At 39.7% G+C, this 17,520-nt stretch overlaps 1 protein-coding gene across 2 annotated transcripts in view; it reads right to left on the bottom strand.

Moving 5' to 3' along the window:
• Nucleotides 1–542: 542 nt before the first annotated feature.
• Nucleotides 543–17,520, bottom strand: part of LOC101464036 (NACHT, LRR and PYD domains-containing protein 3-like) — a 49,527-nt gene continuing 32,549 nt past the window's right edge. For both annotated transcript variants that reach the window (XM_076879315.1, XM_076879308.1), the window contains exons 11-13: nucleotides 8,460–8,633; nucleotides 3,208–3,254; nucleotides 543–3,034 (exon numbers count right to left, since the gene is read on the bottom strand). In XM_076879315.1, the coding sequence (XP_076735430.1) occupies nucleotides 2,517–3,034; nucleotides 3,208–3,254; nucleotides 8,460–8,633 (739 nt within the window). In that variant the 3' untranslated portion in view covers nucleotides 543–2,516. The remainder of the gene's footprint in view (nucleotides 3,035–3,207; nucleotides 3,255–8,459; nucleotides 8,634–17,520) is intronic.

Raw genomic sequence — 17,520 nt, forward strand, 5'->3', positions numbered from 1 at the left:
AAAAAAAATATGGAATAAATGGATTAGCTTTGTGTCCCCCAATCTCCAATCTATCGTACAATGTCAGGTTGACCCTCAACTTCATAATATGTACCTAATGTAGTCTTTGTAAATAAGTTAAACATGCTGCATTATGTAACACACTGTCATGCCGAGTTTAATTTTTTTTGCTATCAGAATGTAAAATAAAAAGGACTAAGAAAAAGTTTTTTTTTCTTTTTTCTTTTTTTTTCTCGACTAAATGATATCAATGCACTTTATTGTAACAAGTCCTTTTTTTTCTTCAATAAAAATCTAATAATAATAATAATAAAAGAAACCACATGTTCACATCTCTGAGGACAGACTGGACTCTTTGACTGCACCTTGGTTATCCTGAGAGGTCTGTACAGGAGCATGTCGACCCCCCCACTGAAGATCTCAGTCAGTAACTGCGAAACATATAAACCTGCTTTCATTTTCAAATGATGAGCTTCAACAATGAGTGAAACAGCAAGAGCACGTGGAGAGTTTGGAAACATCCCATTAAGAAAGAGAAATCAAACATTTGTATCCATTTTAATGAGCTCAGACTTGTTGAAAATGCAGAAGAGCAGGTTATGAACTGAGCTTCAGGGAAACACAACATACTTATATTCACTTTGAAGCTTTGAGTGGAAAAAGACAGAAAAACAACATGTGGATCCTGGAAGAAGAGGGGGAAGTTTACAATGAATCATTTACAACAGTTTAAAACATCAACTGATTGAATCAATGAATCTGAAAACGTGTTTCTAAGTAAAAGAGACAGACATGTACAGACTGAACTATCTGTTCAACAGTGTTTCTCAAACAGGAGGACACTCTTTACCAATGTTGGGACTAATGCGTTATTAAGTAACGCGTTCCAGTAACTACGTTATTATTGTGGTAACGAGCACGGTAACTAGTTATTATGCCAAAATCAGGAACGCGTTACTCGTTACTGGGATTTAGATAGGGTCGTTATTCGTTACTTTGTGTGGTGGCTATCGCAGAGCTTCCACAGATTCAATAACATTAGCAAGTGGTGGAGGCCAGCAGGTGGATGAAGGAAAAGGGAGGCAAGAGGAGAGACCCGAAGCGGCCGCTGGTCCGAGAGTATCAGGTGAACTGAACTTCAGGTAAGAAGTTATGACCTGCAGTCTCTCTGGGTCAGATATGAACCAAGTTTAGGTGGAGTTTATTTTCGTTATGCTGACTTTTTCGTACTGCGTGCTAGCTAGCATGATGGAGTTTCTATATAGCTGGGTGGGTGCTATGAAGTTAATGATGTTGAACTTTATTTTGTTCATAAGGTTACAGTTGCCAACCGTCCCGTAAAAAACAGAATAGTCTCGTATTCAGAGAAAATATCATGCGTTTCGTATTGAGGTGAAAAGGAACAGTTTGTCCCGGACTTCAGCTACAATGAAAAAGACACAAAGCTAGAGTTTTTCTGTCTTTGCTGCACAGCTGCCTCTTCTTCTCTCATTCTCTCCCCCTCCCTCTCCTGTTGCTACTTCAATCATGAAACTGATCAATGATCAGCTGATCGGCTTTTCTCTCTGGTTTATTTATCGCCCACTTTGCGCCAGAAAGAGGAAACCAGCGGATGTCGCGCTAAACAACAGCAGCACTTTTAAGCTTGATCAGCTGTTGTTAGAATTTATTTAGTATTAATTTCTAGTATCAGCTGATGTTTGCTGGAGCCACAGCTGTAAAGCTGCTGGTCATGATGTCGGTTTGGATATGTGGTGAGAGGGAAACATGAAGATGAAACCAGGAGATGTCCTTACTGAATCATCAGAGCTGTGATGGAGAAACAGGTTTACTTTTTAGGTGACATGGATGAGTTGAAGGGAAGTTCTGAACGGTTTCTGAGAGACAAATAACACCAGGATCCTTTTTCTAAGTAGTAACAAATGATTGATAGATTGATGCATATATACCATCAGAACAGTGTACATCACTGTCACAACAGTGTTTATTTTCATTCAAAGGCTTTATGATTTTTCCTATAATGGCGGCCGGTCTCTAGTCAAAATGCCCGGGACAATTTTTTTGTCCCAGTTCAGCTCTGTAAGCAGCTCATCTGCAGTCTGGTGTTACCTACATCTTCCTATTCAGAAGGCAGAATTTCAGAGTTCTGAGTACAATCGAAAGCACCGCGACTGCAGTTTTTGTGTTGGATGTAAAAAGCAGGCTAGGATAGAATCAGGTGTGGGATTTCTCTCGTGGAAATGTGCACATTATTTTTTTCTTTCTATTGGTAGGTGGCACAGTGCAGTTGTGGCAAGTAAGCAAGCTAGAAGACTGGCAGTCTGGCTGGGTATCCAGTTACGGAAGCAACACATTAACAAGAGAATTCTGAGTAAAACCAAAGTTACTTTCCCTAGTAACTAGTTACTCTGAAAGTAACGAGTAACTTGAAGTAACCAGTTACTTTTGATAGAAGTAACTAGTAATGTAACTAAGTTACTAATTTAAAGTAACTTACCCAACACTGCTCTTTACACTCAACTCAGGGACACTGAGGAATCATAAAATAGCCTAAATCCAGGATAAAGAGTTTCAGTGAATGTGGTGTTGAAGGTGTGGATGTGAATCAGAGTGTCAGAGGAGACACTGTAGAAGGACAGAGTGCCAGCAGGACAGTCCACATACACTGCTACTCTGTTAGAGACAGAGGAGGAGATGGATGTTTGCCTGCTGTTGTGCCTCACAGAATGAGGACCATCCTCAGAGCAGCTCAGACTCCAGGACTGATCATTCCGTCCAAACTCAGTGTCACTGTTTCCCTTTCTTCTGATTCTTCTGTAACTCACTGATATAAAAACGTTTCCTCTCCACTCGACCTCCCAGTAACAGCGACCAGTCATATCATTTCTACACAGCAGTTGAGGAAAAACATCAAATCTGTCTGGATGATCACGATATGACTGAACCTCCCACACACGTGTCACCTTCCTGTTGTTGTCAGACAGTTTGAGTTCTCTGTGTACTGTGTTTGTGTCGATAGTGAGTTGGCAGGAATCTGATGGAGAGAACAAACACAATCCAGCTGCAGTTATTGATCCATCATCTGTTCATTGATTGACACTTTGATGATGACTCCTGACATCAGAGATGTGAATGAGTGATGTGAGTTTGAAGATGGTTGAATGTGTGCTTCTTTGTTTTCATGAATCACATTAAATACACACTTACACTTCCTCAGACCTGGCCTCATCCATTGGACTCCAGCAGGCTCCACCCTGAAAGGAGGAGGGGGGTCAGACCAGCACAGTCTTTTTCAGCAAGCACACATGGACATTACATGGCTCTCAAAACAGAACATGAACAGGTTTATCAGTGTCTAACAGTATGTGTATAATTTTATTTAACCGCTTGTATCTGTGATCTCGTTCTTTTGGTCACTACCCAAAGTTTGTTACCATAGATGAGGGTATGGACATAGGTTGACAAGTAAATTTAGAGCTTTGCTTTTACGCTCAGCTCTCTCTTCATGGCGACGGACCAGTACCGTGTTGGTTTCACTGCAGTTGCAGCACCAATCTATCTGTCCATCTCCCGCTCCCTTCTCCCCTCAATCATGAACAAGCCCCAAGATACTTAAACTCCCTGATTTGGGGCAGAAAATCATTCCTGATCCAGAGTGGGCACTCCACCCTTTTCCGTCTGATGACCAAGGCTCAGATTTGGAGTTGCTGATTGTCATTCCCACCTCTTCACACTCTGCTGTGAACTGCTTCATTGCAAGCGGGAGGCCATCACCCGATAAAGCCAACAGAACCACATCATACGCGAAAAAAAGCAGAGTTTTCTTTCAACAAATAGAAAGCTTTCTCAGGTAGGCCAAGGAGTGTGATTTCCCCCATATTCAGAGCACAACCTTTGGTTTTCCCTTCTTGAATACGAGTACCACCACACTGGTCTGCCAATCAACAGGTACTAGCCCCCTGATCGCCACACAACATCGTAGATGTGTGTCAACCAAGACAGGGCTACAACGTCCAGACCGTTCACGAATTTAGGGCAAACCTCAGCCAGTCCAGGGACGTTCCTCTATGGAAAATGTGCCAGTGGTAGGTCTTCAATAAGGTCATCAAAGTATGTCCGCAATATACACAGTGCAGGTACAGCAATGCTTTCGGACTGCTTTAAAGAGATCCTGGCAAATCGTCAGGTGGCTCAGAAGGAGAAAGTTTTTGGACTCTCTGAACTCTTCCCACACTCAAGTTTTTGCTTCAGCCACTGCCTGAGTTGCATTCTGCTTGACCTGTCAGGACCTATCAGCTGTCTCCGAAATCCCACAGGCTAACCAAGCCAGATAGTATCAAATCAAAATCAAATCAAAATTTATTTATATAGCACATATTAAAAACAACAGTGTTGACCATAGTGCTTCACAGTCAATAAAAACATGAGACAGTTAAAACAAACAATAGAAGAGGACAACAAACAATAGGTAACAACGCAACAAGCTAAAACAGCCAACTAGACAGAATCAAAAGCCAAAGTAAAAAAATAAGTTTTAAGACGTAATTTAAAAGACTGGATAGACTCGGCAGTGCGAATATGAACGGGGAGGTTATTCCAGAGTCTGGGTGCCACGGATGCAAAGGCCCGGTCGCCTCTCGACTTCATTCGAGTCCTAGGTTGTGCTAGGAGCCTATGGTTGGATGATCTAAGTGCCCTGTTGGGATTGTATGAATGGAGTAAATCAGAAAGATAACTGGGCGCTAAATTATTCAAAATATTAAAAGTGAACAAAAGAATTTTAATATCTATACGATATTTAACAGGGAGCCAATGTAATTTGGCTAAAATTGGAGTTATGTGTTCATGAATTCTCGTACCTGTTAAAAGACGCGCAGCTGCATTTTGAATTAACTGGAGCCGGCAAAGAGAGGAGTGTTGGAGGCCCGAGTAGAGGGAGTTACAGTAGTCCAATCTGGATGTAATAAATGCGTGGATAAGCTTTTCAAGATCTTTTAAAGGAAGGAACGGCTTTGCTTTGGAAATCTGACGCAACTGGTAAAAGCTGTTTTTTACCACAGTGGACACCTGTTTCTCGAGTTTAAAAGAGCCATCCAGGAACACTCCGAGGTTTCTTACAGTGGACGAAAGATGGCTAGCGAGAGGGCCTAGGGCATCAACTAACTGGTCTAGCGGAGTGTGACTACCAAAGACTATGATTTCGGTCTTATTCTCGTTCAATGTAAGAAAATTATGTGAAAACCAAATTTTAACTTCATGCAAACAGTTGAACAGAGGTTGCAAAGAAGCAGTCACATCGGATTTCAAAGGTAAATAAATCTGGATATCATCGGCATAACAGTGAAAGGAGATGTTATGTTTTCTAAAAATTAATCCCAACGGCAACATGTACAAAGAGAAAAGAGCAGGACCGAGCACGGACCCTTGAGGCACACCACAATAAATAGGGGCAGAAGCCGAGGAGTGTTGCCCCATAGCAACAGAGAACGACCTCTCTGAGAGATAGGATTTAAACCAAGATAAAACCTTTGAGACCAACAACATGTTCCAATCTTGATAGAAGAGTGTTGTGATTAACCGTGTCAAAAGCAGCAGACAAGTCAAGTAAAACTAAGACCACAGAATATCCAGAATCTACAGTTAAAAGAAGATCATTAAAAACTCTAAGTAAGGCTGTCTCTATGCTGGGGCGAGGTTTCAAACCAGACTGAAACTTGTCATTAATACCATTTGCATCTAAAAAGGCCTGAAGTTGTTTTAGAACTACCTTTTCCAATATTTTGGAAATAAAAGGGAGTTTAGAGATCGGCCTGTAGTTAGTGAGAGCATTAGGGTCAAGATTTTTCTTTTTCATAATAGGTTGCACAACAGCATGCTTAAAGACAGACGGTACACAACCTGATGACAATGATGCATTCAGCAGAGATAAGATACAAGGACCAATAACATGTAAAGCTTCCTTAAAGAAACGAGAAGGAAGAATATCATGCGGGGAACCAGAGATTTTGAGATGATCAATTATATCTTTTAAAGCAGAATAAGACACTGGCTCAAACTGTTGAAAGACAGTCAAGCATTCAGAAGCTGGAACTGGGTCTAAAACTGATGATGGGTGAGATGGATGAGAAGCCCTTAGAGCTGAGATTTTATCAGAGAAATACTTTAAGAATTTATCACAAAGAGCAGGGGAGGCATCCCTATAAGTGGTAGTGCAAGGGTTTATCACAGAATTAAAAGTATTAAAAAGTGCTCGGGGGTTGTGGCTATTAGTCATAATAATGCTAGACAAAAAGGCAGATTTGGCAGCTTTAACAGACTTTTGATACTTAGATAGACAATTTTGGAGGATGTCCAGAGAGACGTGGAGTTTGTCTTTCCTCCATTTTCTTTCAGCACGACGACATTCACGCCTAAGGGCGCGAGTAGTATCATTTAGCCAGGGTTGTGAGGATTTGGCACGTTTAATTCTCAGAGGTGCCACAGAATTAAGGATGTCAGCGCATGTAGTATAAAAGAGGTTAGCAAGCTCATCCGCTGATAAAACCCCATTACAGTTAGCATCAGAGAGGGGAGAGTCAAGGAAAGCATCAATGAAGTGGGCGATTGACTGGGAGTTAATCGTGCGCGATTGCCGCACAGGGCCATCACTGTTCAAATCCACATCGCTCGCTACAGTATTAAACAAAACCGGAAAGTGATCTGAAATCCCAAAGTCCTCTATGTCCGTGATGCAAATATCCAGACCATAAGATAGTACCAAATCAAGTATATGACCTTTAGTGTGAGATAGTACTCCTTCTTCAGCCTGGTGGCTCCCTTCACCTCTAGTGTCCACCATCTGGTGTGGATCAAGAAACTGACCTCACAGCCCGTTATTCACCAGTGAAGCTAGTTTCAGCCATTATATAAATTAATGTTTAAAAAGGTTGGATAAACCTGCAGTCACATGAGTGATGAAACATTACTCCTATTCATTCAGGTGTTGTTGGAGAGTGGGCCCATGTCACTTTTTCGGGCTGTGATCAGCCGGGCCCAATTCATTTAATATAGCAGACGTGTCTACTTGAGTATTGAGTAGAGATGGCACGATACCACTTTTTTTATGTCCGATACGGATATTATAAATTTGGATATCTGCCGATACCGACATGAATCCGATATAGTGTGTTTTTTAATCAATAAAACTTTTTTTAATGTGTTGCTGCTTTTTGTATAAGTTCATACTCAAGTTAAAAAAAACAAAACACTAAAGCTATTCTGTTATACCTGTATGCAAAAACTGCACCCAAAATATTTCATAGTTCAGCGATACTGATCAATCTAATAAACTTAAACTTACCTACTCCATCCTCCCTGTTCTGGTGTTTTAAAGAGTAAGCAACCTAATAGGGTTCTAAAACGCCCAGCAAAAAAATAAATAAAATAGGGAACCACCCACCCTCCACCTCATGATGCTTAATTGACGTAATCAACTTTAATTTGAGGAAGTGTGAAAAAAAAAAATACACAGAAATCAATTATTTTTAAGAATAATTAAATAGATTCAACATCTTTCTTCAACAGAACTGCAGACTGCACAGATGGTACCTTCCCAAAGGAAAAAGTACTATAGCTTAGTAGGGTATATTAGACTTAATAATTACTATATGCAGTAATGGACTTCTATACATTTTACATAAGATTAAATCTTTGGGTTTAAGATTCGGATAATTATTTATTAAAAGCTAGACATTTTAAATGAGAATAAGAAAGAAAAGTATGTCTTTGTGCCCCCTTTTCCCTGTTCATGCCCTATCGACCCCCCTGGCTAAACTTTGCTAGATCCACCCCTGCACAGTTACCAGCGTCAGCTGTGTAGAAAAAGATCCTGGTGTAGAATGTAATATTACATTCTAACAACAGCTTATCAAGCTTAAACGTGCTGCTGTTGTTCAGCCGCTGGTTTCCTCTTTCTGGTGCAAAGTGGGCCAAAAACAAACAAGAGAGACGGACTTGCGACAGAAAAGCCGATCAGCTGATCATTGATCAGTTTCATGATTGAAGAACATGAAACTGCAGCAGGAGAGAGAGAGAGAGAGAGGCAGTCGATCCATATATCTGTTGTTAAGCTTAACGCCGGAATGCTTTACAAACATTCAGAGATGAACTTACACACTTGCTTTACTTCTCCCTAGGATAACTTTCTCGGAGATGAAATGCCGGTTTGGCAGCAAGGCTACAAATACACACAGCCGCTCTATCACGTGACGCATACTGCTGCGATGTGCTACAGTTATGAGCCAAGTTACGTGTATCACAAGTTTTATGAGGTGCTTTTTTGATATTTAATGGATCAGATTACATTTTTTATTTCTCTCCGATATCCGATCCAGTAATTTACGTCAGTATTGGACCGATACCGATACGTAATATTGGATCGGTCCATCTCTAGTATTGAGAAACAGCCATTCTCTCCATACCTGAGAGTGTCCAGTCTCCAGCCTGGATCCTTCAGTCCAGCTGACAGCACCTGCATTCCTAAGTCCCCTGGATGATTGTATCTCAAGTCCAGCTCTCTCAGATGGGAGGGGTTGGAGCTCAGTGCTGAGGCCAGAGAAGTACAGCCTTCCTCTGTGATCAGACAGCCTGACAGACTACAGACACAGAAAACAACAATCCATCTGTGAATAATTATTTTCTGTTTGTCAGATACAATAACATCCATCCATTTACATCCATTCAATTTTAATCAGTTTTATTTATAAGACATAATTCTCAACAGACAATAACAGTTATCTCAAGTTGTTATAGTGTATGGTAACCCTACAATATTAGAGAGAAAGCCCCAAAAATCAGACAGTCCTCTGTGTACACTTTGTTACTATGTGAATGAAGGACTCCCCTTTAAAGAAACATACATTAAATAGCATGAGGAACCAAATGGACAATCTACCATGAGTGGGTGGGGGATGCTGGGAAAGAGAATAGAGAATACATAAGCATAGAGAGACAAAAAAAGAAGAGATTGAAGACAAAATCAGATTCCTTAGTTCCAAATTATTTTGTATGTTTGTCATACACCATATGTATGTCTTGATGCATGCTCAGTCATCCAGGTAAGTAAATTTCCAAAAGTTGATTCTGTTCATCTGGACATAGCGTTTTGTGGGAGAAATGTTTCGTCACTCATCCAAGTGACTTCTTCAGTCAAAACTGAAGAAACTTTCAGTCTGACAGCTGTAGGGAAGAAGCTGTTCCGGTACCTTGTGGTCTTAGTCCGGAGGCTCCTGTAGCGCCTCCCAGAAGGAAGAAGGGTGAAGAGTCCATGTGATGGGTAACTGGGGTATTTAATGATTTTCCAAGCCCTTTTCAGACACCGCTTCCTGTAGATGTTTTGTATGGCAGGAAGTGGTGCTCCGGCGATGCGCTGGGCAGTTTTCACGACCCTCTGCAATCCCTTCCAGTCCGAGGCAGTGCAGTTTCCATACCAGACAGTTATACAGTTGGTCAGGATGCTCTCAATGGTGCAGAGATAGAAGTTCACCAGGATGTCTGAGGACAGGTGGTTCTTCATCAGAGTCCTCAGGAAGAAGAGGTGCTGGTGAGCCTTCTTGAGCCTCCAGCTTGGAGCAGTTGGTCATCCACATGAGATCCATCGTTGTCACTGATGAGGCCAATCACCGCGGTGTCATCTGCAAACTTAATGATGGTGTTGGAACCATCAGCAGGTCTGCAGTCATGCATGAAGAGGGAGTAAAGGAAAGGGCTCATCACACAGCCTTGTGGTACACCGGTGTTCATTGTAATTGTAGATGAGCAGTGGTTATCCAGCTGGACATGTTGGGGTCGGTTGGTCAGGAATAGGGATGGGTATCGTTTAGGTTTTGTCCGAAACCAGTGCCAAACCGGTACTTTTGAAACAGTGCCGGTGCTTAAACGGTGCTCAAACCGGTGCTTAAAGAATGGAGAACACAAACGTTCTCCAAAAACCTCTCATGTTTAGCTGTTTTGTTGTGGGTTTTTTGTTTGTTTGTTTTTTGTTTTTTTGTAAAATCAGGACCTCCAGCCTTGTGGACATTAATCCTGCTCAGCACCACTCCTACATCGGTGGGGGAGCGAGTCAGTGGTTGGTGGTCCGGCGTCACGTCTGCTTTGGTTGTAGTTGTTGGATTCCCTTGCTCAAAATGAGCATAAAGGTTGTGGAGTTTGTTGAGGAAGGAGGATGCAGGGGAGGGTTTGTTGGTCTTGTAGTCTGTAATGGTCTGGAGTCCTTGCCACATGCGTCGGGGGTTGGAGTTGGAGAAGTGTTCTTCTACCTTCTTTTTGTAATGGTGTTTGGCTTTTTTGATACCTCTCTTTAGCTTAGACCTAGCTGTACTGTAGGCATCTCCTGACCTGAAGGCAGTGTTGCGGGCCTTCAGGAGGAGAATGTGGAGTTAATGTGATCCGTAAACCGGTGCTTAAAGAATGGAGAACACTTTAAGCACCTGAGATTTGATTTTCACCCAGGGGTCATCCACATACCAGAACCATGACTTGGTGGTGTTCCTGTGTAGGATAACTACCCAGGAACCATGACGGTACTGGGTCTGAGACCCAGTTTTTTGTGTATTTCTGTTTTATTTTGTTGATTATTGTATTTTTCTCTGTTTCATGTTTTATCCTAAAGGGGTCTGGTGTTTCTGACTGTAGTACTGACCCTTATGCAAAATAGGTGAAATCAAGACGCAGTTCCAAAAGCAAACACAATTGATCAGTGCTGAGAGTGGTCCTGTTGCTGAGGTTAGGGTGATCCTGTAATCTTTTATAAACTACCTCCAACGCTTCGATGACTGGGATGCAAATGAAGATAGATGTAACATCTCTCTTCACTGTACAAATGTTCTGTTTATAAGGTTGGGGAAACCTGCTGTCAGCTGAGACTGAAGAAGTCACTTGGATGAGTGACGAGAATTTTCTCCCACTGAAAATGTCCAGATGAATAGAATCAACCTTTTGGGATTTACTTACCTGGATGATTAAGCAAGCATCAAGACATTATTTTCTTAATATTTTTAAAATGATAGCAGCACAAAATAAAAATTTAAGCAGCACCAACCAGCAAAAACGTTTGACATCAATTTTCTTTGATTTGGGTGATATGGGGGGGCTTGTTGACCTTTACATTTTCATTAATATCTTTAAAATGATAGTGGCACATACTAAAATTTTTACAGCACAAACCAGCACAAACGTTTGACATCAATTTTGTTTGTTTCCATCAATGTGGGGGGGCTGGTTGACGTCTGATGACCTCTAGAAATTTTTATTAATATCTTTTTTATCTTGATTTGGGTGATATGGGGGGGCTGGTTGACCTTTACATTTTAATTGATATCTTTAAGACAGAAGCAGCAGCAACTTCACTCACATGAAAAGAGGTGAAAAAGTTGAAGAAATGCTGCCATGAGCAGGGTTGGAACCGGGGCCTCCTGGTCTCAATTCAATTCAATTATATTTTATTTATATAGCGCCAAATCACAACAAAAGTCCCATCAAGGTGCTTCGTGCGGCTACTCATCTCCCTGAGCCAAACAGGCTCTCAGGTAACTGAAAAGAGGTGAAAAAGCTGAAAATTGTGCTGACAAGAGGTGAAGCAACTGAAACTTGTGAAGAAAACAGGTGAAAAAGCGGAACTTTCTGCTGAAAAGAGATGAAAAAACAAAATTCAGCTGAAAACAGTCCAAGAAGCTGAAAATTTTGCTGAAAAGAGGTAAGGAAGCTGAAGTTTTAGCTGAAAACAGCTGAAGAATCCGGAATTTTTACTGAAAAGGGGTGAAAAAGCTAAAATTTGTGTTGAAAAGAGCTAAAAAAAAAAAAAGTTTAACTGTTAACTGAAAAAAATGTTGCCATAAGCAAGATTTGAACGCCGTTCTTAAGCTCTGAGAACGGCTGCTTATCTCACTGAGCTTAAACACAACTCACCCCAGTGAGCCAGATCAGCAAAGACACTAGTAATTTGGTCACAGTGATCAAAATGGGCCAAAAAAATGGCAAATAAAGCTAAATATTACAAGTATAACAGTTATGAGCACCAAATGATATAGCAGGCATCAACTGAAGGAGCTGAAAAATTAGCTGACAAAGTTGTACTTTCTGCAGAAAAGAGGTGAATAAACTTAAATTTGCGCTCAAAACATGTTAAGAAGCAGTGAAATACTATGTATGTATGTATGTATGTAGCAAGGCAAGTTTATTTATATAGCACAATTCAACAACAAGGTGATTCAAAGTGCTTTACAGAGACATTAGAAACAAAAACAAATAAAAAGCATGATTTAAATTTGATTAAAACAAACAAACAAAACAGTATATAAAGCCAGAACAGTAGATAAAATCAGTAGTTAAAATATAAGTTTTGAAATTTAAGCCTAAAAGTGTGGATTTGGTGTTTTATTCAAATGCAGCTGAGAACAGGTGAGTCTTCAACCTGGATTTAAATAAACTGAGTGTTTCAGCTGATCTGAGGCTTTCTCTGAGCTTCTCCGTGTTTTGTTCTGACTCTGGGAACTGATAAAGGACCAGATCCAGATGACCTGAGGGATCTGGAAGGTTCATACTGGGTCAGGAGGTCACTGATGTATTTTGGTCCTAAACCATTCAGAGCTTTATAGACCAGCATCAGAACTTTAAAGTCTATCCTCTGACGGACAGGCAGCCAGTGTAAAGACCTCAGAGCTGGACTGATGTGGTCCACTTTTTTGGTCTTAGTGAGGACTCGAGCAGCAGAGTTCTGAATGAGCTGTAGTTGTCTGACTGATTTTTTAGGTAGACCTGTAAAGATGCTGTTACAGTAATCAAGCCTACTAAAGATGAATGCATAACAGAAGTACTATAATTCATCACAAATGCTATTAGTACAAATACTATGATTTACACATACTATGATTTGGCAGAAATACTATGTTTCAGCACAAATACTCTGGTTTAGCACAAATCTTATAAAATAGCAGAAATAGTATGATTTAGCACAATAGTATGATTTAGCACAATAGTAATAACTTAAACAGAAAAATTGGAAAAGCAAAATGGACAACTGAAAAAAATGCTGAACATGCTGAGGGTCCCTCAAATATACTTGTTAAATGAAAAAGAAATCGGCAAAAAAAAAAATATAATAGCCACACAATCACAAATATGGACACAAATGGAAACACACATGCACAGAGAGAGACACACACAAGATCCAATTCAGTCAACCAGTCTAAATATATTGAATTTAAATTTTACAATGAGATCATCACATTAAAAGGCTCTCTCTCTCTGTCTCTCACACACACACACACACACACACACACACACACACACACACACACACACACACACACACACACACAGAGAGAGAGAAGTAAGTTTCTAGGTCAGCCTGGGAGCTGCTGAATTTGAATCCACCAATCAGAGAGGCTGTGCACTTTTTCCCGCCAAAACAGGTGCACGCAGCACAGAGAAACACAGGATTTTTGCAGCCTATCCTCAAAAAAATGACCATAATTTCCTAACCGTAGGGGCTAGAGCGGTCATTCTTACACCGTTTTGTTCAGAAGAGATGGGGGAATCTACAAGTGTTGACAATTTATCATTAAAATATGAATTATTAAAGATATTTGACTTCTAATGCACCATAACTGAGTAGAGCAAAGCGAAAACTGCCTTGACTTGCCCTCAAACAACGCTTTCTAACTCTAAATCTATTTGGAGTATCAATATCATTCTTTCACCATAAGAGACAGTAGGCTTTGGTGAACAATCATGGAAATTTTCAGGTTTCTGTGGAAAACCATTAAAAAGATATGACGAGAGAAAAAAGTGGTTCATTTCCAGAGTTTGAAATCTGAAGAAATCTGAGCGAAGGACGAATTTCCTACCCTCAAACAAGTCCAACTCATTTCAGAACGGTTATAGGTGAGAAAGAAATTCTTCAATTGTGAGCGTCAGAAGTGTCTGAAGATATACGGGGACAAGCCTCATGTCTTAACTTTGCGTCGTTAAGGAGATATGACGATTCGAATATGCCTCTCATTACAGAAATCAAGCGGTGATTTTGAACAAGCTCTCCATTGACTTTCCATGGATATAGATAGTGACATTTATGGAAAGCCAGCAAAAATACCTACATTTTGATGTATAATTTGTGGAAGTTGAGTGAAAAATGGGAGAGTAGCAAGAAGTTGTTCGGACATGAAGAGAAGACTGCAAAACCTTCTGTGTCACACTGGAAGCCAAGTGCATAGCAACCATAACAAGGCATGTATTTTGTGAAAAATCACAATTTTGCAACTGAAAACTTTAAGAGGCATAAAAGTAAAACGGTAAAAGATTTGAAAAGGCTGATTTATACCTGAATAGCCCAATAATTTGAGAACATTTTAAAGTTTGAATGGTTGTTCTACGTGAAAATATGAGGAAGTAGTTATATTCTGCCCTCACTAGGGTGTAAAGCTGGTTTCTAGCTTGGCAGATAGCTAACAGGTCCACAATAAACATCCAGGAGTCAGCGGATACGTTTTAGATGTTTACTGTTGAAGCACTGTAAAACTGGTACAGAAACAAAAATAAAATATTACATTTCTGCTGTAATTGTATTTTCTTTACAACATCAAACATTAAGCCATACACTACAATGTATATAACACATAAACACAAACCTATCCAAACCCTTTCACTGGTTATCAGGCTCACGCATTTAGCGATTAGCTTAATGCTAACACTACATGGGAAATCCCATAGAGGGGCTAACGTGTTAGCATCGCAGCCGTTTTTCCTCACAAAAGAAAGTTTTCCACACAAACCTCTAAACTGCTACACAAAACTATCGCGGGAAAGCTTACAAAACAGATAGCAACTACTTACAGGCATGTGCTCTCTCAGGCTCAGCAAGAAAAAGTGAACAAAAAGTGGAACAGACGACAGTTTGTCTAAAGGACTGTTTTTCACTGGTGAGGTACTACGGCAAGTCTGCTGGTACAAAAAACACACCCAAATGATCATGCCTGCCTTAAAGGGGCAGAACAAGTTAAGTTTCAAAAACATGCAAATATTAGCAGAATTGCAGAAGTTTCCCATTCATTTCAATGGGACAAATTAAGCTTAATATTTTAAAAAGTATAATAGTGAAAAATACCAAAAGACAGCCATCATTAGCAGAAATAGCAGAATAATTTAAAATTTGAACGGTGAAAATCGGCTGAAAACTGTGGAAGTAGTTAAGTGCCAAAAAGTGTACGGAAGTCCCAAGAGGAACTCAATAGTGTGGATGCCCTCAAAGGACATCCACACAACTAGAAAAAATTGCATTTCGTGCGAAAATGCTGTGTGGATGCTATAACGCTGAAGCTGTCTGCTGAAAATAGCTGAAAAAAATGAAAAGTTGCAAAAATTGTATGGCGATGAAAAAACTGAAAATTATCCTGAAAACAGGTGAAGCAGCAGAAATTTTTGCTGAAAATTGTTGGCAAGCAAACAATTCTAGTGAAAAAGGATAAAGAAGCTGAAATTTGTACTGAAAAGAGGTTAAAAGGTAGGGAAAGGAAATGTTGCCAAGAGCACGATTCGAACCTAGCCTTCCTGGTCTCAAGACGGATACTCAACTCACTGAGCCAACCTCATTCTCACAAAAAAAGAGATGGAGAGACTGGCAATTCTGCTAAAATGGGCAGAAGATGCTGAGAATCGTGCTGATAAGGGGTGAAAAGACTGAAAATTCTGCTTAAGAGAGGTCAATCAGCAGAATTTCTGCAGAAAAGAGGTAAAGATAAGATAACCTTTATTAGTCCCACACGTGGGAAAAGAAGGAGAACGTTGTGCTGAAGAGGTTTTTTCTGAAGACAGCTAAAAAAGATGGGATTTGTGCTGAAAAGGGGCAAAGAAGCTAAAATTTGTGTTGAAAAGATTTTAAAAAATGTAAACTATTAACTGAAAAAATTGTTGTCATAAGCGAGATTTGAACCCGGGCCTTCTGCTCTGAGAACGGCTGCTCATCTCACTGAGCTATAACACAGCTCAACCCGGCAAGCAAAATCAGTGACCACATTGATAATGTGTTCCATTCATTTCAATGGTCAAAGGTCATAGCACACATTAGCAGAAAAAGCAGAATTTTTTAAAATTTAAACATAGACTATGTTTTAGTATAAATACTTTCTTCTAAATCACAATATTTGAACCAATTGATAGTATTTCTGCCAAATCACAATATTTCTGGTAAATCACAGAGTTTATGCCAAATCACAGTATTTGTACCAAATCATAGCATTTGTGACAAATCATAGTATTTAGCTAAATCTGTGCTAAAACTTAGTAGTTATACTAAATAATATTTTTTCTGCCAAATCATAGAATTTGTGCTAAAACATTTATGATTTAGCAGAAACACTGGGACTTGGTAGAAATACTGTAATTTACATGAAATACTTTGAATTAGCACAAATATTATAATCTAGCAAAACTATTACAGCATAGCAGAAATTCTATCATTGAGCAGAATTACTAGGATTTAGTACAAACACTATGACTTGCCTCAAAAACTTTTATTTTGCAGTTATACTATGATTTGGAAGAAATACTATGCTTTGGAACAAATACCATGATTTGGCAGAAATACTATGAGCAGTAATAATATAACCGATGACGGATTCCTTGGTCAACAGAGCCTTTTCACACTAAGTAGAGGACTGGTGGTAAGTGAATTATTTGATTTATGTTTTATTTCAATGTTTAAATCTGTAAATCCAGCAGCTTTAAATTTGGTATTATTGAAGGCAAAGCTAAACACATATCACCACTTCTTTTCTGCTAGCAAGGTTAGCTTAACTGTTGCTAAAAACCTTCAGAATACAGTCAGGAATGAAATGGGAAGGTTTAGTGGATGGAATAAAAACAGCAAACAGCCACTTACTGCTAAATATGCAGAAAATGACAGTGGAGAGTATAACCTCAGTTTCTTAACATAAAACCCATTATTGCAGCAAGGGGGAGCGCAAAAGTGATCCCCTTAAACTGGTTTTAAATTTTTTTATTTTTATTTTTTTAAATTTTAGTGTCTTTAATTTCCACTGAGTTGTCTAAGGAGCTTGGAAAGAAAAGCCTCTGGACTTCTTTAAGTTGCTTGAAGACGTTTCATCTCTCATCCAAGTAGCTAATTCAGCATTGGCTCAAATTGTGGTCATAAATATTTTGTACTTATAAATCAGTTTTGTACTTGTAAATCAGGATTTGTATGTGTAAAAAGAATTTGTGTGTGCATAAAAAAAGATTTGTATGTGGACTTGGCCAAAAGATATGTGTGAAACTCTGCACTCAAGTTTCAAGTTACAAGTACGAATTTTGACCCCGTTTTTCTTCCTTTCAGCTGATTGGTCAATGTCATGTCAATCACAAATTTAACTATCCAATCAGAGAACAGATGGGTCTGGCTGTCGAAGGGCCACTTTTTTGAACTGCAGGTCCTTGAAGGGTAATACAGTTTGAAACTGGAGGATCAATAGAAGGTAGGTCCCCCAACTT

This window comes from Maylandia zebra, linkage group LG3 (assembly GCF_041146795.1).
Source record: "Maylandia zebra isolate NMK-2024a linkage group LG3, Mzebra_GT3a, whole genome shotgun sequence".
Lineage (NCBI taxonomy): Eukaryota > Metazoa > Chordata > Actinopteri > Cichliformes > Cichlidae > Maylandia > Maylandia zebra.